General features: G+C 40.5%; 1 protein-coding gene across 1 annotated transcript in view; it reads left to right on the top strand.

Moving 5' to 3' along the window:
* Positions 1-27,651, top strand: part of unc5db (unc-5 netrin receptor Db) — a 151,522-nt gene that overhangs the window by 85,390 nt on the left and 38,481 nt on the right. Inside the window, exons 7-11 of the mRNA XM_053325599.1 lie at positions 2,413-2,577; positions 4,604-4,636; positions 5,827-6,012; positions 11,544-11,906; positions 19,186-19,270. Coding sequence (XP_053181574.1) covers positions 2,413-2,577; positions 4,604-4,636; positions 5,827-6,012; positions 11,544-11,906; positions 19,186-19,270 — 832 coding nt within the window. The remainder of the gene's footprint in view (positions 1-2,412; positions 2,578-4,603; positions 4,637-5,826; positions 6,013-11,543; positions 11,907-19,185; positions 19,271-27,651) is intronic.

The following is a 27,651-nucleotide window of genomic DNA, read 5'->3' as shown; positions in this document are numbered from 1 at the left end:
AAGATGACGGAAGAATCCCTGCTATTAGCATCCACCATGCTGTCTTGGTTTCATAGCCCTGCATCAAATCCCATTATATAAACAGGCCGGGGGGTTAATGGGGGTAAAATGTCTCTCAAGCTGGAACGCCACATCGTCCTGTGTGTGTCTTCTGAATATGTGCGTGACTACTAAGGAACAACAAGTTCAATGTACAGCATTAAAATGAAAGTGGAGAGAGTATGCAGTCATGTCACAGATAATAAGACCTGTTTTATATTTGAAATTTGGAAATAAGTTCATCATCTTAAAGAATTGTACTGTAAAACAGGTCAAGATTAATCTCATATTTGTGTGGAGTAGGAGGCATGATGTGTTAGTTTAGCTTAGCCTGAGGTCACAAGGTAACATCTAGCCTGGCTTTGTATAAGGTTGAAACATGTGGCTACCAATACTTCTAAAGTTGGATAATGAACGTATTGTATCTCATACAGAGGGAGTCACATGCTGTAACTGTTTCTTTAAGAACAGCTCAGTGCATTGGGGACTGCCCATTGCTTCAACGGCCCATTATTCCAAAACCCCAATAGTTCCAAAAATGTCCCATTGGACTGAAAGCCCATTAGTCCAATGCCCCATTATTCCAACAAAAGCCCACTGCTCCGAAGGCAATGAAAACACACACTCTGGTGTTGTAGAAGTTCAGTGCTGGCCTTACTACTTTCCAAACTCCATTAACATATTGTTCAATTTACCAGATCTGGGTTACAGGTAAACATATAGCTACTCCTTCTAAAAGATCATTCCTGACTCATAAACAGATGCTAACTCGTTAGTATCTGCATTAACATAATTTAAATGCAAGCATTTAACATAATTTGGTATTAATTTTAGCTCCATGTAAAGTGAATAAACATGATGTTGCTTGTCTGCCTTAACTGCTGATTTAATGTAGCAGAAGACCTCAATAATATACTTTTAAAAAGCTATTTGTCAGGTAATAAACATTATCAGTGTCTGATAATATAATGATGCACTGCCATGAATTATGATTAGACTACCTCTGTCGCCTTTTGCCATTAATATCTTAGTGTATTTTGACATGCTTGTTAAAAACTAATGATGTTTTATGATGTGACAAAGCTGTGGTTAAGTTCTGGTTTGGTTAAGACACAAAAACCACTTGGTTAGGGTTAGAGAAAGATCATGGTTTGGGATAAAATGATAACTTGCATACCAAAGCACACTTTAGAGTATGTAGAAATAGTTTGAGTTGGAGGCCCTCTTTAACCCTAGCTTTAAGCCTGTCAGGAGATCTATTTTTGTTGGACGATATATTGTCTCAGAAATAATCGCGATAAATGATATTATTGTCATTTGAAGATCATTTTATACCACTAATATAATGATAATATAATAGCATAATAATGTAAGGGGATTGGGGAGTAGGTGCTATGTTTCTGTAAAAACACACTCAGGACGTACACAGTGAGGAATGGAGGACACTACTTGTTTAGCCAATGTGACATGAATAGCCTCTTAGCTGCTAATGTGAAGTGTGGAAATATTGAGGTAAAAAAATGTTTGTGTCATATGATAAGTCCATATAGACATGATGATGTTGATAATTACATTATTGTATGATAAGTCGATAACATAATTATTGTGACAGACCTATTAATCTTATTTTTCACAGTACATATGATCCATATAATGTAGTATATCTAACCACATAATCCTTTTGAATCCAGTCTCTTATTCAATGCTTTTAACTTTTGCTCGCTAGCAGCTCACATGTTAGCCACACACTGATATTAGTGTTGAAACCACTTCTTGTTTATCAGTAAATGGCACCAGTTGTCCTTTTATATTTGTATTTACACACGTGCTTAACCAAGATACACTGTGCAGAGAAGACAGCTTTAAAAGTGTTGATATAGGCCCATTTTTTAAAATTTGAATGAACTTGCTAGCTGTTTCCCCATGCCTGCTGTCTTTATGCTAAGCTAGGTTAATCACTTCCAGACTCCAGCTCTGTACTAAACACATACTAATATATAATAATACATTTAGTCTGTACTGCTTCTTTAATTCATAGTGAAACTCAAAGTGCTATAACATGGAACACACAACATAAAGAAAATAAGAAGAAGAGCTAAGATAAAACAATCTTCCTGCATAAAAAGGTTTTTAGGTCTTTTTTTAAAGACATGGACATGAAATTGATATATAAATTGAAGTATTTCTGTAAGATAAGTGTGTAATGTTGTGTTTCTTTGGCTTGCCTTTGAACTTGGCTGCCTCCTGTGCACCTCCATCTGTGAAAGGATTTGGTCTTAGTCTCTCTGTTTGCTCTTTCCTCTGTGTTTGCAGACACATGCAGTGTATCTGTTAATCTCTCTGTCCGTACGTGTACTTGTCCTCGTGCTGCAGTTGACGGAGGCTGGGACGAATGGAGCGAATGGACCGTGTGCAGCAGCCAATGCGAGAAGCAGCGGAGTCGCGGATGCAACTCCCCAACACCCAGACACAGAGGGAAGATGTGTGAAGGGAACAGCGAGGCCACTGAGAACTGCACAGATGGGCTGTGTACCCAGAGTAAGGCCTTTCTCCCTGCTAGGGCATCATCATCACCATCATTCACATCATTTTCCTATCATTCATCATCATCATATATACACTCTAACATGGCAAGTCATCACAAGCATGTTTGAACTTGAGGTGTGTGTCGGGGGGGAAATCACGCTGTGGACTGACACAGATGTCTCCTGCATGATAATGTCAGCGCTATTTCTCCTGTTTGCTGCTCACTTGACATATTGTATGTCACACTGAATCTGTCACGGGGTAAAAAGTGCAGATATTCACTCTTCAACTGATGCTTGACGTTTGGAATGAAATGTCATTGCACTGTTTGGGTCATGCACATGCAATGACTTAAAAATCTGAATGTGACAGTCACCAGTGCTATCGCTATGTAACACTAATAAGCTGAAATAGGATTGTTGGATGTCAAAATTGCAGTTTTAAAGAGCATAAACTTGAAATATAACTTGAATTGTTAATGTCACAAGCTGCTTAATGTAAATTTAGTCAGGTGATGTTCATTTCAACGACTATTCCAAGCAAACACTTCTGTTGCTGAATTAGCTGTGGTTAATCAGCGCTACTTCCATGAGTTAGCTGTTTAGCATAACAGACTAGCTGGTATAGTATATAGCACCTTTTTGAATCTCCCAGTCAAACTTTGATGCACATCGTATCATTTTTAGGTGTTGCACCATCTACAGTATCATTAGTGGTTGTCAAACACATATTAAAACATGACTCACCAGCAGAAGTGGTCAACTTCTGGAATCAATGAGTACAACACTAGCTTGTTACAACACTGCTAATACGAATAAATATAGTTAGCTAGCCATCATAGCTTGCATCTCAAATGCTGCCATCTATACAGATGTAACTAAAAAGGTACTGCTAACTTAAACAGCTGTAAAATGAATTCTATAAAGTACTGTGATGAAACACATAATGATGGTATTCATATTGGGTTGAAAATGGCTCAGCACCCTTTTACTGTTTTAAACCAGCCCTGAACCTTCACAGGACAATGCTGACATGGAGTGGACCATTTTGGACTTATCTATGTCATGGAATTTATATAAAAAAATAATTTTTACCCTAATGGCTACGTAATGACACTGGAGAGCCTCTAGTTTTTACAAAAGGTCATAAATGTACTTCTGGTGATGGTCAAAGCTTAGTGTTTCCAGTGTGGACACAAAGAGTCTGACAAGTAACTGCTCATGGCTGTTTAGCTCTGTCTACAAGCTCTACATCACTGCGGTTATTCATGCGATGGTCAGTTGGTGTCCCCTTACCTCCTGAGTCACACACTATGTAGCCATGAGGCCTCTCTGCCCTGCAATCCTCTGCAGGGGGGGGGGGCTGAATTAGGGTGTGTAGTTACTCTTTAAGGAACCTACAAAAGGGACTTTTATTTCCTAGCTTTGTCCTTGAGTTTAGTTTCTATGGCTCCTTATCTCCTGAAACTTGTCGGTCAAAACGGAGTATAAGTTGATTTTCTTTCATCATTTGATCGTATTTTTTCAAGCTTGACATAATGCTTGGTAATGTTAATAATCATATAGACCACCATCAATACAGGGTTGGAATATCATTTATGGAAAATGACAACAAAAGAATTGTGGTATTTGTTCACAACTGGGCCTTCTAGAATATGATTGATTATATGATTACAGTGTTCAATTGGTTCCTGTGGTTGTCTGGTAGTCAAAACTGAGCGACTTCATCCTTCTCAAATAAATCAAACCTATTTTTGGGCTTGTGTTAGGAGATAATTACCCCACTTAGAGGCATTTCCAAGCATTTGAGCAGTTTGCACTTCAGCACCACCTTTATCTATGGTGATGTGAGGACAGTAATGATGCCTGCCTGGCCATTATCACATACTGTATATCATCTATAGCACAGTCAGCAGAAGAGCATCTCTCTACTCAGGGCTGTTGGATCTGAGACCACACTTGAGTCACTTCACAGAGGCTTCGACTTTAATCACCACTTTCTCTCCTCTTTGTCTCGTTCTATCTCTCTGTCTTTGCAGATCGAAAGCTGCTACATGACGTTAAACCTCAAAGTGAGTCTTCCTCTGTGGATTTCTTTCATCTTCAACTTCCCCACCTGCCACTAATAGTAATGCCCTGAATTCTGAGGGGGGGGCAATAAAAGACATATTCAAAGTTTGAAGTTAGCAGGGGGAGAAAAAAAAGGAGTGACAGTCCTCTGCATTGTCTTACCGCATACTCTGGAAACATCATGAATTACCACCATTTAGTTCACCTTGATCTGAGCATCTCCTGTTTTAACCCAGCATTTGCTCATTAAGCATTCATGTCATTACTCAGTGCCCTGACTTTTATGACAACCGTGACATCACAGCTGTGTTTCCATTTTGAGCCCAGAGATGTATTGGTTGGGACAAGTGAACATGTGCTATGTTGTGGAGGATTAATGGGTTGTAATCATTGCAAACGAGCTAATTTGACCAATTTACGGCGCTGTCCTCGCATTCCTGTGGCGGCTTTCAATCACTCGCCAGAGTTAGCCAGCCTAAGTGATTGTCAGGTACTAGCTTGAGTGCTTTCATTAGCCTGCCACATTAGTGTAAAAGTCGTGCCTACTGCTTTCTTTGCAGGCTTTAAGGAAAGCTTGAATGATTGAGTCGAGAGTGTATTAAGCTGGTATCTGGCAAGCGATAACCCTGGTAGGAGTAGTCTAAATTAATTTGCCTCTGATTGGTCCTTACGACAACTGGTGACCACCGGCTACACCACATGGGCTCTGATTGCCTTCACTGTGAGATATCCATCATAGCTATTGGATATAGACCAGTGGGTCTAAAGGCATTTAGGCTAATCACCCTCCCATGTTAGCAGCTTGAATGTGATATGTAACAGTTTAGAGTAACGGCTGGACATGTTCATTTATTCCTATCTGTGGTGCATAATGTAGCATAGAGAGATAAGACAGATGGTCTGCTCCATCTTACAACTTCCCATCTTTTCTTTTTCATTTTCATACTGTATTCAGTATAAGACATTGTAACTCTTCACTTTGGTTGCCCTTGGATGTCTACATAATAACAATACTGTCTCCACTGCAATGTCTTCCATCTCCTCCTCACTGTTTCTGGGTCTTTATTAATACAACAATCAATAAAACTTTTTAAAAAGCCAGTAAAAAAAAAAAAGATCCAGTTGGCGGAGAAATCTTCCAAGAACACATTTTACAGGCTGCTGTTCCTTTGTGTCTCTTCTTGTGCTTCAGGTATGGACGGCTCCAACGATGTGGCTCTGTACTCGGGCCTCGGAGCTGGCATCATCGCCGTCGCCATCCTCGTGGTGGCCGTCATGCTGTACAGGAAGAACCACAGCGAGTATGGCGTGGACGTCATTGATTCCTCAGCGCTCACTGGGGGTTTCCAGTCTTTCAACTTCAAGACCACCAGGCAAGGTAAGAGAGAAAGCGAGAGAGAGAGAGCGCCATCAACTCTACGCTGACACATGCCAACGACCACAAGGCCAAAAGGCAGTGTCATCATAGACCTCTGTGACAGGGCCACCCTGGTGATTGATGGGATTTGTTTGCATCGAGCAGCATGCTGTGCAAGCCTCTCTATCTGGATTTATACCTCCATAATCTATAAGAGGACCTGTGCTTCTATTTGGACAGACCTGCTTCTCTGTTATTGCGAAGCAGCAGATCATTTCACAAGATGGATCGATGTTATGATACATTTTAGAGAGGCTAACTTTACTCCAGTGAGTACGGTGAACAACCTTGCATTGGATTAACCCATGTCTGGTAAGTCCACGTTTAAGAGAATCTCCCCCAGACCTCATCTGAAATGCCTCCCCCAATTCCTCCTACTAAAGGGCCTTCACAGCGTTCAGAGAGGTTGAGGATGAGGTTAGAAATTGACTGTAAATATGTGAGATCATACCTTCAATGACTGGCATTAAACATAAGGTTAGGAAACTGGGCATATGTGTTGCGAACAAAACTAAGAATTTGTTGGTAAAAAGTTTTGTTTAGGAAAAGAAAACAGTTCCTGAAGTTGTTGAAAAGAAGCAAATGTATTGTCAATATATAAATGAATTGTTTAACTCCAAGATTGGACCGTAATGAAAAACCATCTGATATGGAGGGAGGAAAGGCATGATTTGGAGCTAGAGGAGCAAAAGTGGAGAGTGGAGTTTGCAAACTGAAAATGGTGCTTAAATTGGTTTCAAATCCTTAAATAGGTTTTAACAGTTTTATTTTTAACATAGGGGGGAGCAGTAGATCATTTCCAAAGAATTTCCATTCATATATATATATATATATATATATATATATATGTATACATAAACATATCAAATTTTTCTATTCATATATCCCTTCATGGACCCAGCTGTCTGCCCTTATGAGATTCAGTGCTCAAGTAAACAATCTTATAAGCAAGCCTATAAGGTCTCTGACTCAAGCCAAGGCTGCCTCCAAAACCAAACCTTATCTGGATGTGGAGAGGAGATAATTAGTTGTGCATCCCAGGGTCTCCTTAAAGTGTCAATAAACTCTTTTGCTCAAGACATCGAGGGTCTCCTTATACTTCTGAAATCAACCACCTTGAGATTTCCATCGCAATAATCAATCTCCGATAGATGCCAGTGCCTCTACACCCCACCCCTCCCCACATACCACACATTTGACTGTCAGGCAACCAATCTCCTCCATCAGATTACAGCGGCCTAAGCCTCTGTTGGATAAATGCGATGGGTATGGAACAGTGAACATCAATTCCATTTTTGTTGTGCACAGCAATAACTTGTGTTGGGTATGTGACTGCGGCTGTCCCGGCCAGCCTCGCTACAGGCATTCGTATTACTGTCACTGACACTTCTGGGTTAGCGCAAGTGATAGCCATCGCAGCGATGGGTGATCCATCCTCGCCCACCGCCGTGACAGCGCTGCAAGAAGCCCTCACCGCGCTCCCATTCGCTCCCCCAAGGCCCGTTTAGGAGCCGGGGAAGCCCCGCCCCTAGTGGCGTGATTGGAAGGATGCGAGGGGAGCAAGAAGGGTGAGGTGGGAGGTGGTACGAGCATGAGCCGGGTCCACATTCAGCAGGTCATCAATCCTATTTAAATAGGCCAGCTCTCCCTGCAGCCAGCCTGCTGTGCCCTCCGCTGGCCACAATCACTCCTTTCCATTTTCCTCTCTATCAGCCAGGCTGAGTACTCCCCATGAAATGTGGAACACTTCCTTTTTCCCTCCTCTGGAAGCCCCAGTTTGTTTTGGAGCAAGTTGTCGAGGCATTATGTATGAGCCTACTTCTGCCGTGATTGCATTAACATTTTGCTGCCTTTTTCATAAACATAGCAGGAAATTAAACACATCCTCTGAGGGGGGAGGAACACTTCTTAAAGTGTGTGTTTAAGTGCAAATAAGTAGCATTTTCATGCCTAATAATCACTTTAAAAAAATGAGGTTAAAAAAAAAGCTTAAACACTTAAAGAAGTTCTTTAATGATTTCGGATGGTTCTCTGTTGCCAGAGCGGCTGTAAGGGAGAGTGCTGAATGAGTCTTTGGACCCGACCCTGTCTGTCCACATTACTTCTACCTCTGAGTGATTTTTAATCAGAGGCCCAATTCCAAACCTATCCCTCAAGGTATTCAACCTGAGGTACATTTCATTAACTTCTCTCATCTCACCACTGCCATTCCATTTTCGCCTCACCATTCTTAAAGATGCACACTCAAGCGATAATCAGATCATTCTCCACTCGACCGGAGGGGGAGAAAATTTAGCAGTGATCGAATGTCGGCTGCAGAGGGGTAATGTCCACAGGGCTGCAGCTCTGGCTGAGGAGGTGAAGTATATCTGCAGAGTGGCCGGCAGGTTCGCTGTCACTATTAGACTGTTAAGAGATTAAAAAAGGCTTCTTTTCGTTTTCCAGTGAGCATCCATTTTTTATGGGACAGTGTCATAGAAGCAATTATCAGAAAATGTTATTGCGAACCATATCTGCTCCTGCTTTGTATCATTCATAATGCAGGTGTAATCATGGAGCATGGTGACCCAGTAGATAGAGTACACGTGCAATAATAGAAATGTCACAGGTTCTATCCCTGCTACAATGCTAATACTGTGAAATCTAACATAGTCACTGTTAGAGCTGAGACGACTAGTAGATTAAGATAACAACAATAATAATAATAAAGTTACAAAGTGCTTCACAAGGTAGCAAAATACAAATTATCAAGTTATTGATTTATAACCATATTTAAAGGCGATAAAAGAAATTCAAAGTTAATGGGAAAGAAATGAATAGACATTAGAAATGAATAGGCTATTTTCATATTGAATGAACCATTTAAGTCATTTGTTAAGAAAAGTAGTTGGATCATGCTCTTCAAAAGGGAAAAGTTCCTTAATTTTTCAGTTTTAAATCATTATAACTTTAATATATTGAGCTTTTACACTGCTGGTCAGATGACAAAAAAAAGCCATTTAAAAAAAGTGTCACCATTTTAAAAATGGAGTGTTTTTTGTTGCTTGAGTGCTTCAGCTCCATTTTTACCATAGAGTTTCACTTTGCAACACTCCCAACCCAGAATGTTATACTCCTATTTCTGTCCTCAAAATATAACATGGCATACAAAATTAAAAACATCTGCATCAAATTAAGCACTGTTATACTTCACACAATGAAATCATATCATTCAGTCAAACAGTAATTCTCACTTTCATCCAAACAGAATCACAGCATGGCCGGAGCTACCATATGGGCAATCTGGGCAAGCGCCCAGGGGCTCTTGAGCAGAAAGGGGCCCTCAATGATGATGCAAAAATGTGTGTTTTTGTTTTTTTCACTTTTTTTGGCAGGCTCTACAGTAATATGACACAAAGCTTGACCCATTCTCTTGATGTTGATTATTAAAGTCACTGTCAGAAACCTAGTATGTCCAAAACTAAATATGGAGTTACAAGTGTTCCACTCGACAGCAGCATTATCCAATCAGATTAAAATAAAACTTGTTGGGGGACATGAGGTTCAGAACCCAGGGGCCCCTGAGGGTACTAATGCAGCCTCGAGTCACAGTGGTCACTTCCTCAAGATTATACAAATAGCAATGAGAAAAGTATGGAAATTTGTTGCAGTCATTTTAAATAATGTGGAGTCACAACGTTGTTCTATATCTACTATAAGGAGTTTTTTGTTGTTGTTGTTTTTTTTATTTAAAGTTCCAAACTAAATATAACTAAATAATAAATGAAATAATTTAATCAATGGTAAGTCAGTTAATATAAAATGTGTGTGTGGCACACACATTTTTCTCTTTGGAGAAAAATTGCATTTCATCTCTCCACTTCTTCTTACTTTGAAATGTATCACAGTAATCAGTCATGATAATATGTTGAATGTTTGCAATGTAGCACGTGATTCAGTGATTCAAGGATCCATATGTTTAGTAATCAAGCATACAAATGAGCTACTATCAGGTGACGGACATGTGATTTAGTACTCTGCATTTTGTATGTAAGCACAGCATGATGTTTTTTAAAGGGTTAGTGTTTCAGTGGTTCTGTGCATAATGAATATTGTTGAAACTGTAATAGACTTCATGATTAATCAGTTAATCAAAAAATATATGACAGGTTAATCAATAATGAAAATAATCATTATTTGCAGCAGCGCTCAGTGTAATTCACTGTAGCAAAGCTGCAGCACAGCATCTAAAATGTGAATACATTTCTGGTTAGTCTCCATATTTCAATATGACAAGAATTCAGTTGGGAGAGTGAAACACATGAGAAAAGTTGAGTTCTGAAGAGCAAGTCAAAGCTAACACAGCCCAAAACACTCATCACCAATCACGTAATTAACGATTTCCCTAAAAATAAAACAACATTAGCCTCCCGCCTCGCGCCCCCTCGCCAGGCAACAGCTGGGCAGCAAGGACTCAGTGACTTCGCCGTTATCTTGGCACGGTTCGTCCGGGGGCATCGCGCCTCTGAGTCTGCCAGATCCATGCATCGTGCTCCTCGCTCCGTTTGGCAGGCCCATCCTCGCAGTCTAATGGCCACACAGATGAAGACCCTCCTCCACAGGCTGTCGGGTCCACACCGAGACCTGAAGGACTCCCCTCATTTACAGAGCAATCACCTAGACCCCTCCTGCCCTCACCGTTCCTGCCATCCAAACCCCCCCATTCTGTCCTTCAGGAGGACAACTCGTGTGTCCAGAGGAGCTGACTCCAGCAGATGGATTATGGAGATCAAGCTGTGTGTGCTTGGTAATTAAATCTAACGCTCTGACCGTGGCTCCGAGCCCTGGACCTTCTGTCCAGGTTGTGCTCCCTTACCTCTGATGCGCTGGTCACCTGCCCAGACATGTTGTTTTAATTGGTGCTGGAGCTTCACTGGTCAGCTGCATAACATTTCAGTAGGAGTAATGAAAACAAAAAAAGAGGGCTTGAACCTGATTTGAACCGGATTAATGTTACCTGGGGACATCCTGGAATTTGTATTAATTCTGGAGATTAAAAATGGTTTTAATCTGTGCTATGTCTGCTTAGTGTACAACAACTCTGTTGAGCATAATGTACTGTACTGTGCTGCACACTGAAATCCTCTGATAGTGTTTAATCCATGCAAACTGACACATTTTCTCTTTTCTTCTGCCTCTGCTTTTTTAAAATATTTCTCTTGTCATGAAAAATGAAAGAATTCGTCATGTTGTGTTTATCCTAAAATTTCAACTTTTGCTTTGCTAAATCAGAAAGAATGAAGAGGGGGGGGAAACTAATGCAATCTTGACCTTATTTTCTTGTATGTGGGACACCAGTGAGTTTCATAATCCCATGTGAGTGCTGTGCAGGAAACACAGAGGTTGGGGCTTTGATTCAGTAATTAAACGAACTTGGCGCATAATGGGAGTCTCAGGGGAACCGGGCTTTTTTTGAGGTGTGACTGTGTGTGTGTGTATCTCCGTCTCCGTAGGCAACCCGCTGCTTCTCAACTCCTCCATGCAGCCGGACTTAACGGTGGGACGGACTTACAGCACCCCGCTCTGCTTCCAGGACAGCGCAGACAAAGAGCTATTCGACCCTCTGCCAGACATCAAAGTGAAAGTTCAGAGCTCCTTTATGGTTTCGCTAGGTGTGGCCGAGCGGGCGGAGTTCCACGCCAAAGCGCCAGCCGAGACTTTCCCGCGGGACCTGAACCGGGACTACTGCGGCTCCGTGGACAGACGCAAGAAAGGTCTGCTCACCCTCAACGGGCCGATCAGCACCAGCAAAGAGCAGCAGAGGACCACCGGTGTTTTCGGACACCCGGGAGGACGCCTGGTGGTGCCAAACACTGGTGAGCTTCACACCAGTTAGAAAAAAGGCACCGGCTTGAGTTTGTTAGCCGAAAACACACCGCCACAGTCTCATTTTGTGTTGATAATGAAAAGCAACACACACACACACTCTCAGATTCCATAATGAGAGGTTGCAGTAGCTTCTCATTATCGTAGCCGTCACTATTTAGCATGATGTGTGTAGCCTCCCCAGAAAGTTTCTCATCACAACAAACATCTAACACTTTCTACACCAATTTTTCCTCTACTTCCATGCTGCTCGCTGTAAACACTCGGCGGCGTCTGCATCAACAAAGTACAGTAATGTCTTTGTTGTGGTTATGTTGACTCACTAAAAGTTTTTTTTCTGCACTGGAAGGAGATAAAAATAAAAAGATCCAAATCAGATCAGAGAGCATGAATGAGAAAACGGTCCAAAGCTCGATATATCTAGAATGTAGAATAAATATGTTAACTGGACATTATTAGACTATAAAACATAGCTATACTATGGAGTAGGATTTGCACAGTGTGTTTATAGTTTAAAAGGCTGATTGGAATAGGAAGACTTCCTAAAGTGTTGCATGTTGGTTTCCAAAAGCCCCCCTATAGTGTAGATGCTAACACTGAAGGAGTAAGAGGACTTGGCTTTATATCATGTTTTGACAGTATATCATTTACTCGTCCTTGTCTAAGATCTCCCAAATATTTTGCAGCACATACAAACTATTATAGCACTGCTGAGTCTGCAGGTCACGTGACCAAACAATGATACCAAGTAGGCCTGTCATATTTACGTTTTGGTGTCCTTTAACTCCTCTGTAGCAGCCAGGAGTTAGTAGAGCCTTTTTGCTGCCTGCTTCTGCGAATAACACTAATGAGAGCCATGGGACTCAACCAAAACAGTAAAGTTGGAGATATGCCTGTCACAATTATTACGTTATCGACTTATCGTACAATATTTCCAAGTTCAAAATGCTTTATTTGTCATTGTTACAAGAACAAGACAGCACAGCATATCTAGGAAATAAACATTAAATGTGTAATACCAAATAAATAAATGGCACTGTACAAGACTAAATTCAATAAAGTGAAATAGAAATGTTAAAAAAGTGCAAGAGGAGGAGTCTTATTGCATCCTGGAAGTCGTTGCTCTAACATACTTGAACCTTCTCCCTGATGGCAGCAGGTGGAACAGGTGGTGGGCAGGGTGAGAACAGTCCTTGAGGATCCGGAGTGAAAACGGCAGGCAGTGGGAGGTGGAGATGATTGTGATGTTTGGCAACTCAGCCCTGATGATCTTTCCAACTGTTTTAATGACTCTGTATGTATGGATGCATGTTCTGCCTTCGTACAGTTGAAAAACAAGGCAGCTACTCAGTATGTCAGCACACTCTCATAGCACAGCGGTAAAAGTTGATCAGCAGTTTTCTGAGATAGAAGAGGTGTTTCTTTCCCTATGACTGAAGCTGGGTTGGTGTCCTAGGCCAATAACATAATTATCAACATCATCATGTCTATTATATGGACTTATCATATGCCACATTTCACATTAGCAGCTTGAGATTTTGTGAACGTCCTGAGTGGAGACTGCAGAAGAATTAAAGGTAAATAACTGTCCCCAACCATAATGACAGCACCCACTCTACAATCCCAACCCCTGCCCCCCTTTTCATTATTATACTATTATATTATCATTATATCAGTGGTATAAAATGATCTTGAAATGACAATAATATCGTTTATCGCGATTCTTTCTGAGACAAAATATCGTCCAACAAAAACAGTTATTGTGACAGGCCTAAAGCTAAAGAGGGCATCCAACTTCTACATGCTCTGAACATGGATCCCATTCTAAAAGACGACAACAAAAGGTGTCTGCCCTCACTATTTTTGACTATTTAGAAATGATCTTCAGATGACAATAATATAATTTATCACGATTATTTCTGAGACAATATATCGTCCAATAAAAGTAGCAGGCCTAATACCAGGTGGATTGTCTTCTTCAGATAGATATATAATGCAAGATAAATTGAGTCACTCTGAATGCATATTTATTTAAATACATGCATAATTTTAAAAATACTTTTAGCCTCTAGGAAGGAGCACATAGTGAAGTGGACATTCACCAAAGAATTTGCCTATGCTTCATTTTAAATGTATAAGTGATAATAGTGCAGTTTGTGCCTCATTTAGAAGACATGTTGTTATGATACCATACCTCTTGAACTTTGATACATCTCCACTGCTTACACGTCACATAAGCTGTTGCTAAGATCCATCAGTGCTCTTGCCAAGGCAGCGTTATTGTGGATCCCACTGCTTTTCTTGGCAAAACACACCCCGGTGTAGCTTTCAAGCGCTATAGGATTGGCCAGGTGTTCATGCTGCTACTTCCTCACTGTATGTTCAGTGGGTGTTAGGGGTTGAATGATGGGAAACGTTCATTTTGAAGGACTATGAGTTAACAGTTTGAGTGGAGCATGGAGGCTGTAGTGTGTGTAGCTTGGAAAATGGTGATATGAGGCGCTGAATATGATGGATTTACTGTTTGACATAGACGGCAGGGTGTGTCTTGCCAAGAAAAGCAGTATGATCCGTAACAACGCTGCCAAGGCAGGCAGTTGTTTCTCCGCATCCTCTCAGGCGCTCTCTCTAGGAAACGGGGGGTCACGCCTCCATCGTGTGCCGCCAACGCAAAATGGAGGAGTTTGCAGGGACTGTTGCAGTTGTCAAGAGTTCAACAGTCCGTGCAAACCGTTGCACTCATAGGCCTCTTGTGTGGTCCTCATGTACGTAGCGGTGGCCCTCAGCCGGAGTCGAGAGGCGACGCAAAAATCAGCTTCCCGCGGTCGTCTTTCAGGCTGAGGGGGCATGAGTGGAGGAGTCACTCCTGTCAAGTGCAGCACTCACACACACTGTGTGCAGGGACGGCTATTCATTAGACTGAATAGCCAGCCATACACAGCACTTCACTGTAGATTACCAGAGTTGTGTGGTCACCTTAGTGATACGGAACCAATATAGCAACAAGCTTTATATTTTATACAGTTCAAACTAGTTTTTAACTCAGCCGTGAAAGTTTTAAAGGGCCAGTTCACACAAACAACTAAAATGAGATTTTCTTTGTCACCTGGTGAAGTCCTATTTCCTCAGCTTTTCAGTTTTCTGCCTCCTATATCCCAATGCAGTGATGTGGAACATAATCTTTTGAGGTGTTCAAAGCATTGGATTGACATGCAAAAAAAAAAAATCCTCTTTTTCTACAAATAGTAATCCGGCTCTCTGGATAATCCACAGACCTCACTTTGAACATTTTTAATTGGAACTACTTAGCACTGAAGAAATGGTCCCTGAGTAAGTAAGGAAAGGTGAAAGAGCTCAGCGCCCTTCAATTTAAGAAAGAACATGAAATTAGACAAAATAGCAAGGAAATGAAGACGTTTCTGGAAGACATGATGAAGGAAAATTGGCTACTCATTGCTCATTTTGTGATTGTATGATTCTGATATTATCCGATATATCATATCACACAACTGTGTCAGCCATATTTAGTGATGACAGCCAGAAATTAGAGTGTTTTTGGTACTAGCAGTGTTTTTTCTGTTTTCTGTGAAGTTTTTTTACCACTATAGAGTTCAGTCTTGATGAGGGACTCCCTGTTTTGCCTGTATTCTGTGCTTATTTTTTTACAAAACTGGACACAGACGACATGATACACATTCTTGCCAACAGTTTAATGTTGTTCCAGTGATTGACAGTTGGTGGCAGTCACGTGCAAAGTAATGTAGCAATGTACCTGCAAAGAAGAAGAATGCTTAGCTAGCAAACGTGGATGAAAACAATGCAGGTTATACACATAGACTGTATAAAAGAAATGGACCTAACATCCGTGACGTCACCCATTGGTTTGTGGACTGCTGCTCGGAAGCCAATAGTTTCGGCTCTGGGCAGCACCATCTTGAAAATTTCAGGTGCATGCCGGGAAAAAAAGAACACGGATTCTACTTATATGGGCATGAGGCGGGGTCATGGGCGGAAGTCTGGGCGGAGCCAACGGCGGAGCAGGGAGGTTGCAATAGGTTGCGAGGGCTGGATCTCGAGGACATTGGTCAATCAACCTGTCAATCAGGACGTAGCCACGCCCTAATGCATACCCTGCTTTATCGTCAAATATAAAATCAGGGAGGCCAAAATGTCCCAAATGAACATCATACTGCATTGAAGAAGGCTTTAAACTAGTGATTGAGACCATAAACACATTTTGAAAACGTTTACTGAGGTTAGAAATCAAGTGAGAAGTTGGTGAATACTCCATTGACTCGTATAGAGACGGAAGTACTTTTGACACCAAAACGGTCGCCCCCTGGTGGCCTTTTGATAGAATGCAGTTCTAAGTTACTTCCGCATTGGCCTCATTTCAGAGGACCGGAACTCCCCATCTGGTTATACATAATTCATTTGTTTCTATTATGTTTTATTGCTTTTGCTGCTCTGCCACTGTAAATAGGGTAGGAAAAAAAAGGATGAACTGACCCTTTAAACAGAGACGTTTAACACTACACATGAAATCCAGTTTTTTCCATTTCCATTGAATTTGCTGTTTTTTCCCTCCAGTAGCCTCCACTAACATGTGACACAGAATATTTCTATGTTTTTCACAAGTTAAAGTGCACATTTCAGAGGTGGCTGATATCCAGTTTCCATTGAGCTGCCAAAAGCCATCTTTATCTGTCATCTACCATCTATGCTCCTTTGAACCTTTTTATTTGTAAAGCAGATCTTTTTATATGCTCTCTGCTCTTCGATCTGAATGTGTTTTCCATTTACACAGCAGCAGATGAATAGCGTGGAGCAACAGTGGCACTCCGTTGATAAATCTCCGCTCGCTTCTTGAAAGATGTTGCATAATCAGCTGGTTGGGAGATCAGAATAAATAGATTGTTTAAATTCTTCCAACAGACAACTAAATCTAAAGCATCCATCTATTTTCTGTACCTATATTCCTATTCAAGCTTAACAGATGAAGCTTCAATAGGTTGACATTTGTTATTATATTTATATTATTATATTTCTCCTAAAAGTATCACATTTTCAGTAAAGAACACCACAGTCTTTCAGTTTTCAGAAAAGCCATTTCCACACTCCCTTGACAAAATGTGTTTGTTGTATTTTGCCTCTTTAGGCCGCTCCGTTTTAGACATATTCTGTGAAATGTTTCTTAACTCATGATTGCAAAGGGCAACAAATGGAGATACATCACTAAAGAGGGAATGTATTGGCTTGAAGTCATGTCTGAATTTATAAGGTCAGACTGATCAGGGAGCAAACATCACTGCAGCGAGCTGGTCAAAATTCAGCAGACCACACACACGCTTGGAAATGTCAAATTTAGTTTAAATGTGCTCACAGTATCTGCTAAATACAAATCATAGCATACACAAAACTTATTATAAGAACTCATTTTATCAAAATTGAAGTATTTGAAGTGCAAGATGTAGGATTTTATTATCTACTATTTATTATTATGCATCATTTTGAACTTTACCAGAATAAATGACATATTTAACAATGCACATATGACATTGATATACTCACAATGTCTGTAAAGTAATAAAAAAGGGATCAAAATCTGATGCAGCAGGATCAAAGATATTGTCTTTTTTATTCTGTGTGTTCTTCTTCCTGGTGCCTACATTACCCACGATGCAATTGAGCCACTAACAGTTAGGTGAGAGGAGATTTGGGTGTGTCTGAACAACAATACAACAGAGCATGACAGCAAAATGTAACAGAGCAGAAAGGAGAGAAATAAAATGAAAGGAAAGACAACAAAAAGAAGTGGGGAAAATGAATAATAAATAAAATGAAGTAAATAATAAAAAACTCATCATCAAACGAACAGTGTTAGTCCACATTCTAAGCTTATCACGACAGACTTTGATGTGTAAAATTAATTCTGTTCCACTTTAAGGAACATACACCAAATGAATAAAGACAGGAAGAAGAAAAATGGATTTTGGCAGACTCCTGCCTGCACCATTGCCTCCTAAATAAACTAAATGATTACTTCCTAACTAACTTAGACATACATCATCTTAACATGCATGTGTTTCATTTGTTAAAACAGTTTCAGTGCTTCTCATGATTTGATCTAGATCAAATAGTAGGAGAACTTGTTTGTAGGGTTAACCCTTTACATACTGTTCAGGTCAGATTATCTCTGTATCTATGTCCATGTGTTTTAGTGAAATGAATAGTTAATAGTTTTAATAAGGATTTCTTTTTATGATGTAGCAGTGAAGACTGATGGCTCTAATGCACGGGCGTCCAAACTATTCCATAAAGGGTTCATGTGGCTGCAGGTTTTCATTCCAACCAAGCAGGAGCACACCAGACTTGATTAATTTAATCAGCTGATCTCAGTCTGATTGGTCAAATGTTGTCATCTTGATTGGTTGGAACTAAAACCTGCAGCCACATGGCCCTTTGTGGAATATTTTGGACATGCCTTAATGGTTCTACAATAAACCCCACACTTCCATAAAGTTATAAAATACATTTCCATCATTATTGCTATGTTATATTTTCATGTCTTAGGTAAAATAGGACATGATATTGTGTGATAGTAGATGTTTTTTCTCCATAAATGAACCTAAAAAATACACTCTCTCTGCTCTCTGAAACATGAATCAAGGTTTAATCACACAGTTATTGATCAGTCACATCGACTATTGGTGCTTTCTAAACACATCTGTGCTTCAAATTTTGCTATAGAAACCTTTTATGAAGGGATTCTTTGACTGGGTCAAAATTGACCCAGAACATACTACAAAGGTGTAGAATATGAACAGTATGTAAGGGTTAAACATTAGCCAAAATGATAATGGTCATTTGTAACCATTTTGACTGACAAACAAAGCTCAATGTTCAAACAATGAAAACATTTAGTCACATTATGCTGTCACTCTTAACAGCCAGTAAAGTTCAGAAGCTCATGTTTAAACACAAAGCTTTGACATTTGTCATCTCTGAGCTGTCTAAATAGTTCAGTCACATCCTCCTTCACTCTTATAATGTATTCACTTCCAGTATTTGCCTGTGATAAATGCTATAACTTATACTTCCTGGGGTCCCTATATGTTCTGCTTAGTTTATTCTTTGATATGAAGAAAATGCAGCTCTCATAAACATTCCTATAACCCCTCCATGTACTACATGCTGTAAGCCCTTATTTTGCCCTCCGCTGTCAGGCTGCCCGAGTCGTTGCTGTTGACACATTTGTGTGTTTTTCAGGGGTCAGTCTGCTGGTGCCGCATGGAGCCGTGGCTGAAAATATGTCCTGGGAGATGTACATGGTGATCAATCAGGGAGAGGCAAGGTGAGGCCAGAGTTTATCCAAATATCATTTCAGGCATCTATCTGTCTGTCAGACTCCCTCTATCTTATCATCCATCTCCTCTGACTCTCCATCCTTTGTCCTCACTGTCCTGTTCCCTGTCTCATTATTTACCATCCGCTGTTACTTTGATTACAGCAGTAGCAGCAGCAGCAGCAGCATTTACTTCACTCTCACTTCACTTACTTAAAGTTGAATATGCTCCATCACTGGTGGCTTTATTGCTTTAGAAATAGAATCCAGCAAACTGATGTCAAAGAAATGTGTATTAAATTAAATTACTTTTTGGCTGTCCAGTGAAAACCATGAATCTTCAAAAATCCATTTCTGATTAAGAAATACTCTTTTTCTCAGAAACTAACTTATACAATAGACCTAAAATACTGTAATAGGATGCCTTTATTACCACAAATGGAAATCTATCTTTACATAGTCATTATCCAACTATTTAACATTCGAAATGGACGTACTTGAATTTTTGTGAGGAAAGTGGACATACACGGGTTTCAGTGTGTTTCTGTCTGACTCACATGGTAAACTATCAATAGCTAATTTACCTTACCTTTTCACACTTTTGTCTTTCTATTTTAGGCTGAAATTGCCATAATTCATAGGCAAATTGTCAAAATAGTCAACTGTAGTGTTTAAACCATCTTAAATCTGAAACACTCATCAGAGTAACCAAATCAGACTGATGCACACTTGTCAATGAAAGCAGACATTAACATGCTGACATAGTGTAGCGCTGTAGAGAAACAAAGAAATGATGCAAGGACCCTGAAGGTTAGCTTTTAAAAAAATAATGCCAATGTGTGGAGGTGACTCTCGCCCCTCTTCCTCACACCCACTTCAAAAAAACACTACTGCTTTATGCTTAAGGTTGACAGGAACATGTGTTGGCAACACTTCTACCATCTCCCGCTGTTCACCTTTGCCAAAGAATAACAAAAATCCTCTCTTTCCATTCCAATTTCCCTTAGAAGTACTTAGATACCTTCTTTCCTCTTTGACGTGTTTACTTATCAGCAATACAGTGTAGTCAACTTTTGTTGGTTAGCCACGCATCCCCATTTGTCTTTATATGATAATAATAATAATAATCAGAGTTGGGGTAACACATTACAAAAGCAATGCCATTGCAGTAATATATTGTTTTTAGCAGTAGTGCATTAATATTACGTGTTACATATAGGATTTCAGTAATATTATTGCAGCTACTATGTCAAGTAACCATCAATGTTACCACAAGATATTATGTGTTTATTGTTTGTTATTAACAATTAATCTACATCGCACGCCGTTCCGCTAATGTAAAAAAAAAATCCCAGAGGCTATCTTCCTGTTGCTGAAGTTTGATGGTTGCAGAGTCAGTCTCCACATTTTCGACAAGGACAAGAACATAACAGTCGAGTTCAATCTATGCGTCGAGAAGCAGCAGGAACAGAAGTAAGTGTTCTATTATGCTCTGAAATTTCTGTTGGCAGTGAAGACAAAAGCTTTTCTCATAACAGTGATTGGTATTGTATTGCGTGGTGAGCCTACACTGCACTTGTTACATAAAGGTGTTCATAGTCTACAGGTGTTATCAGAGGTTTTAGACATTGTATTCAGCGTCAGTTGAGGCTACTGCCTGAGTGCCACTTTTGCACTTAATAGTAAAAGCCGACCTGCTCTCATACTTACTGTTTCAGGCCTGTACAGGCTGTATATCGCCATCCAATCAATTTATGATGAACTCCAATAAACGTGAGCTGCTATGGAACATTACCCTCTTCCACTGTAAAAGGCCTAGTCGTACTTCGGTGGTTATTTTGGTGACAGTAAAGCAAAAGTAGGCTAGCGTAATAGGTCATCCTGGACATAAGCAGCACCAGGAGAATCAACCTGGTTACATTCATGTGCCTCTTTGAAGGATAAAAAGTAACACATTTAGCACACTAAATGTGAAGTTTGCATCCTTAATCCGACTTTTCCACAAACCTTATTCCTCACTGTCATCTACTAATGTTACTACTACTGCCGCCTCTGCTTCATGTGCACTACTTTACAATGACCAACACACAAATGCCAAATTGGCTCCCTGCATTTCACGATTTGCTCTAAATGTACCTTGTGGACACAGATTTAATTCCCGGACTTCGGTGACACGTTGTTAAAAGTCAGGAATGACCAAGCTCAACCGAATGACCAGAAACAATAAGACTCAAACACGTTTGGTTTAGCTGGTAATGTGGCGACCAGCATGCCTAAACTGGCCTACACCTCTAAGCAACAGCAGGTGGACAACAAGGACAGGTATGAAGACATTTCTAAATGGACTAGAACCATTTCTCCGCAAATTAGAGAATGCAGGACCCTGAATTTGGAGATCCACAACTGACCTATCCCAAACTATCAGGCAGATTCAGACTCTACAGCATAAAATAGATGAAAAGGCAAAGCTGTCATAACAATTTAAGGCTTGTGGAGCTGAAACAGGAGGCAGGTGAGACTGTTTTGGGCTACCAATGCTACATAGTAGACGAGGCATTCCCAGAGACTCCAACTCCTCCCGTCCACATACCAAAGCATCCCTATGCTGGATACTGAACCCCAAATTACCCCCGACGGTTGTGCCAGCACCCTGCATGGTAGCTTGCCACCATGAATGCATGTGTGAATGGGTGAGTGAGCAGCAGAAACATTGTAAAGTGCTTTGGATAAAAGCGCTAAATAAATGCAGCCTCTTTCCATGTATTTGACATCACAACAATTTTGAGCTTTCAGTGAAATGTGTGTTTTTAAGTCGCAGTCTCAAAAGCTTTCTCTCACTACACTGGCCTCTAGTTAAATGATAGTGTGCTGTGGCAGACTGGTGGTGGTACATATTATCTCATACCACCAGCCTTCATCACAGTTTAACAGAATTTCATGTGTGAACTTGACCACTGAGATCCATCAGCCTTTAGACAAACCTTCACCTCCAGCTGCTGACAGGAACTGTGTTACACTGTCTTTGTGTTGCATAGCTTCTATGTAATACTAATTGGCTTGATTAACCAATTCCAAATCTGTGTATATAATAAAAACAAGCCTCCATTGTTAAAAATGATCCCAAATATATTTCATGAAGGCAGCAGAAGTGTGATATAACTCAGTGAAATGGCATAATATGAAACTGAAAGTGACCTTTAAGTAAATATTTAACAGTTTTTAAAATATTCATAAGGTAACTAATATTTTATTATACATTACCACTGTTGGATTATGTAATTTTATTCAACTTTACTTTCAATTTGTGTCATTTTGTAACATATATAGTGAGTTAATGTAATTTATCTCATGTTACAAAAGAATTATATGGTACTGATAACTTCTTCACTTCTTATATACATATGAAAAAATAGAAGAAACTATAAGAAATATAAATAGACAGTTACTCAATTCTTAAACCAATGGCAAAATTGATTAAATAAATCAGTTTGTAATAGCAAAGATAGACATCATCTATTATAGTTTCTAAGGGGACAAAGAAATCATCTGTGATTGGTCAAACACATCAGCCTATACCTTTTTACCCAATAGAAAATGACCACGGAGCAGAGCATATTTGCACATTTTACACTGGTCATGCTTTCCCAAAGTCAGAGCCTCAAGTCATAAATGATTTCTTGACACCTTACTATGATCCTCTCACCCTAAGACTCACAGCTTCTATTATATTTGGATATAAGCCTAGGTAAATCTGTGGGCAGCTCCAGTGCAGCAGCAGCAGCATCATATCATGCTCAAAGGATAAATAAATAAATCATAAATATATTGGTGGGCAGCAGTGCAGGTAAGACATACTGAGGGTATATACTGTATGTATGACCCTCCCTATGACCATCCCCTCATCTCTGTGTGTTTACTGCCTAGGCTGTGTGTGACAGATGGGCCCAGCCAGCTCTGCAACCTATCTCTCTCCCTATAGGAGGTCCTCTGTGTCACAATATGGGTGTTCATTTCCAGAAGCCTCTCACAGGTGGTAGTCTGTGCTTTGATGTCCTAGCTTGCTGTGGGGCGGAAACTCAAGTTGGTGCAGCAGGGACCCAGGGGGGGCTTTGGCAATAGAGTCCTTAATTTAGCCAACTGACTCGTAGGAAGCAAAGTCAAACCTCCAATCCTCCAATCTCTCTCTCATCCCCGCGACTCTGCAGAGAGTCAATATGTAGTTATGTACTCCACTCGGTGTCAACAATGTGGCACCGCGGGTAGAGAGTGATGGACACACGCGAGGCGGAATAGAAGGCAGGGACGTCTCCCGAGGCCTTTCATCTCGGCAGCACGCGCATTATGTATTCTGATCACAGCTAGGTAATGACCCTTGGATGGACTCAACCTCTCTCCGGGGGGCGTTTTGCACGGTCTTCCCCGCGGTGATCCATGAGGGCTTCCAGTTCCTCCTCTGAAGTGTCACTGTTTATTCACACCGCTTCGCTTCAACAAAGTCACCAAAAAGAAGAAAAGGAAGACCTCCAGAACGTATGCACATTAGCAGTGAAAATGACAGGGATTGTGGATCGCCTTGACACACAGAAATAATGAGATGCGTGGTGCTGTGGATACACTGAGTTACGCCTGTCACGTCTGTTTCTGAGCTCCATTTTAAAAGCGGTCGCTCGGTTTTCCCTCTTAAATTGATTATGATGTGTTTTAACTGACCTCAAAGAATGCAAAACAGCTCTGCTTTGTTCTTAATATGCAGGCTTTGAATATATACAGTGTACTACATCCATGAATCACTTCCTTTCGTGGCAAATCCTCTGTTGCAATGTATTGCAAGTGTAATCCATGATGCCTTTGTAAATCTTTACAAGAAGGTCTAGAGCCACCTTCATCTCCCGTTATAGATTCCTACCTGCCAGCAGAAAGCATTTGGTGTCTCCCACTGGTTTATCCATCTTTGAAACACTTCAAAATCTTTCAGGCTCCAACCTGACAGTATTTGGTTCTGGCCACAGCGGTGCTTTTCAAGGACTTTTTTTTTTCTTTCTCTACCGCTCTGTATGAGTGGAAAGATGTTTACTGTAGACGCTCATCTCTCCCTGTGGTCTGTTGTGCTTGTCATCTGGCCAGCTGTCAATCACTGTCTACATCCTGGCAGTTCGGAGCACACGCAGAGAACTGCATCCTTTCCATATGCTGCGTCCGGGTCCACCCCCCCCGCCCCTCCAAAATCCCCTGTCCAACCGACATCTCCGCACCCTCAAAGAGCCCCATTAAAGCGCTTCTTTTTCAGATGTGCTCTCGAACTTTTCAAAAAGAAGGCACAGTTTTGCTTAGGTCAGATATATTCCCGTTGCCTTCAAGGTTTTTAAGAACGCGTTGCATTGTGAGACAAATCCATCAACCTATTGAAGCAGGAACGGCTTTGCCCTGGTAGGAAAATAGCTTTTAATAATGAATCTAGTTTCTCTATGTGTGCTTTATAAAAGAGGTCGAGTTGAACATTTGGGACGTAATAATGTAGGTTATTTATTGGTGTCTAGCTGCCTCGTGTTCCATTTTAATTCCATAAATCAGAAGAAAAGGAGTCATCTATTTTGTAAAGTGCTGTGCAGAATTAGTTCTGTAGAGTTAGAGGGTTAAAATGATAATCTAATACATGGTTGTCAGTAGAGGTGCACCGGTGCGTAGGTGTGATATGACTCCCTGCTTGGATGAGTCGTCCTCTAGTCACAGTCCACGCTGGACACAGTGGCTGACCCAGCTGATCTGTTTTTCTGGATGGAGAGCCGTGGCAGCTCCTGCTTTAAGCCGTCAACTCCTCATGGTCTGTAGACCTCACAGCACACATCTGTGGGTGGACACATTGCTCGTGGTTACAGTCCAGAGCGTTCCAATTGCGTGTCCCCTACAAAGTAAAATTACACATCAAAGATAAGAGCTGTCAAAATTCTCCATCAAGATCAAGAAGGATCTCAGATTGATCTTGATTCACCCATCTACAGTACAATGAGGACAATGGCATTCATGTTGTAAGTGATGTAGCATTGTTCTTGGACAACCTCTCATTATATCATTATATATGACTCACTACTATTTGAGACTTGGCCATTATTTGAATAGCAGCTTTTATTTGGGAATTCATAGTACAATAGACACATGTACCAGTATTTTGGTATATATATGTTTGATTATACATGTCTCTGTTAATGCAGAAATTCTGTACATACATACATGTTTACACTTTGACACATTTCAATTCGGCAGCAATGGGAGCTTGAACAGTGAAAGCACACATCACTATATGGCTAATTAGCTGATATGGAAATTTGGAAAATGGACTGGATGAGAATCCCTACTAAGATTTGATCACTGAGGTAAATGGGTAAAAGAAAGGAGCTCATGGAATGACTACAATGAAAGAGTAGTTATTCTTTGGGAGGCACAAATTAATACAATTAAATAGATTTCATATTATTCTGTCCATTAGATATATACGAGGCCAAACTTTGTCCTAGCAGTGCATGGCCATGAGTGCTCACATTAAATTTAAGTGAAATCTGGAGAGTCCTTGAGCCAACACAGACTGAAATCACTACCACCCCCCCCCCCCCCCCAAAAAAAAAGAGAAGCAACAACGCAGTGTTTTGCTCATGATCACGAGTCGAGGTTGCACCTTTCAAAATAAAACCTTCGTTCCACCCTTTATTTTGAAGGTAATATCAGCTCTAAAAGTTGAAATGTTAAAGTTTGTTTTAAAGGGAGAGGGATTAAACTGGACATTGATTTTCAGTGTGGTCATCATCTTTTTCATTTTCAGCTGAAATAGACCTATGACTCACCTAACACACACACACACACACACACACTGTACTTTATTGACTTTATCAAAACAAGAACAGACACTGGAGAGAACAATTGACTGGTTGGTGCGCTTTCTCAGACACTTATGTTTTGCTATGATTAATATTAATAGTAGTAGTAATAAATATATAATCTGGTTGTCCAACATCAGCCAGAAGTTGGCTTTAACAGTAACTGCCTGACATTTGATTTTATGATCATACTGGATATGGTTTAAGAAACGATGGACAGATTTATTTGACATATCATTAAAAACACATAATACAACTTCACCTGATAACACAAGACCACAGGTTTATTTCCATTGTGATACTCTAAGAAGGAAGGGATGATGCCAGGCCCGGCAAAACCGACGTACATCATTAAATATCCATCTAATCACATAAGATAAATAACATGAGCTGACAACTCTGAGTCAATTCTTCCAAGGTCTCTGTTCTAACAGAATATTTGTTGGCCATTTCTTCATCACCTACTTAAAATCTCTTTACGCTTCAATGAGTTTGAGCACTACTGGAAGTGAAGTTTATTCCATGTATAAATAAAGGTATTTTTGCCCATTGAGCTTTCAAATCTAAAAAGCAACACAAGACAAACACACAATACCGCCTTGACTTTGTAGACATACCATCTCGCACAAGTGCTTCCAGCATACCTTTTACTTGTTCATGAATTTCAGACTTTTTTAAATAGTTATCTAAGGAGGGCTCTCAATGATAAGTGACCAAATAGTGTAGTGAGTTGTTTCAAGTGATTAGCCTTGTTGCATATCACTCATTTTTACCAGTCAAGTGGGTTTGTGGTACGCCAAGCCGTGGGACTAGACATCAAGTGGTATGAAAGTTAGTTGAGTAGTTTATTACGAAGGTATTATAACAAATGAAGGTGCAGCAGTACCTTGTGCTGTTGAATATGATTAGTTTATTAGTTTATTCAGTCCTTGAGTTTTAAAGCAGTAAATACATTGCTGTTTAAAAGGAGAAGGAAGCAGAGGAGAGATGCTGCCAACGATCAAAAGCAAGAGAACTAAACATGTGGCGATACACGAAGCTTCACCTCTAGATGCCTGTTTGATTAATGCATTCGTGCGGCACATAAGGAACCCGGCATCAACTTAAAAATGGACAAAAGCACAGTGGGACAAACAGGTGGGAGACTACAAGCAAATAAAGGTGATGCTAATGGAGCGTGCTAATGTGTGCATTTATTAAGCCCGCCGTCTCCTCTCCGGGCCCAATCTGCCACTTTGCACGGCTCCATGGTTCCCCGGAGGAGTGAGTCATTGCTCACTTTAAATAATGCACATCGTCCTGGGGCTCGAGAAGCCAAGTCCTTCATTGTGATGACATTGAGAAAAAAGAAGCCTCAGGCGCTGCTTTAAGGTTTGCCGCCGGACCCTGCGGGATGAACTGCAAGCTGGCTTAAGGGTCAGGTAATCTGCTCCTTGCCTACACTTTGCATTAAATGTGTGATCAGGCTCAGCGCTGTTGGCCAAGGGATCGAGAGCTCTCTCCGGACCAGTCAAAAGCTGT

Source organism: Scomber japonicus, chromosome 9 (genome assembly GCF_027409825.1).
Source record: "Scomber japonicus isolate fScoJap1 chromosome 9, fScoJap1.pri, whole genome shotgun sequence".
Lineage (NCBI taxonomy): Eukaryota > Metazoa > Chordata > Actinopteri > Scombriformes > Scombridae > Scomber > Scomber japonicus.
The sequence above is the reverse complement of the archived record's forward strand: the minus strand, read 5'-3'. Positions and strand labels throughout refer to the sequence as shown.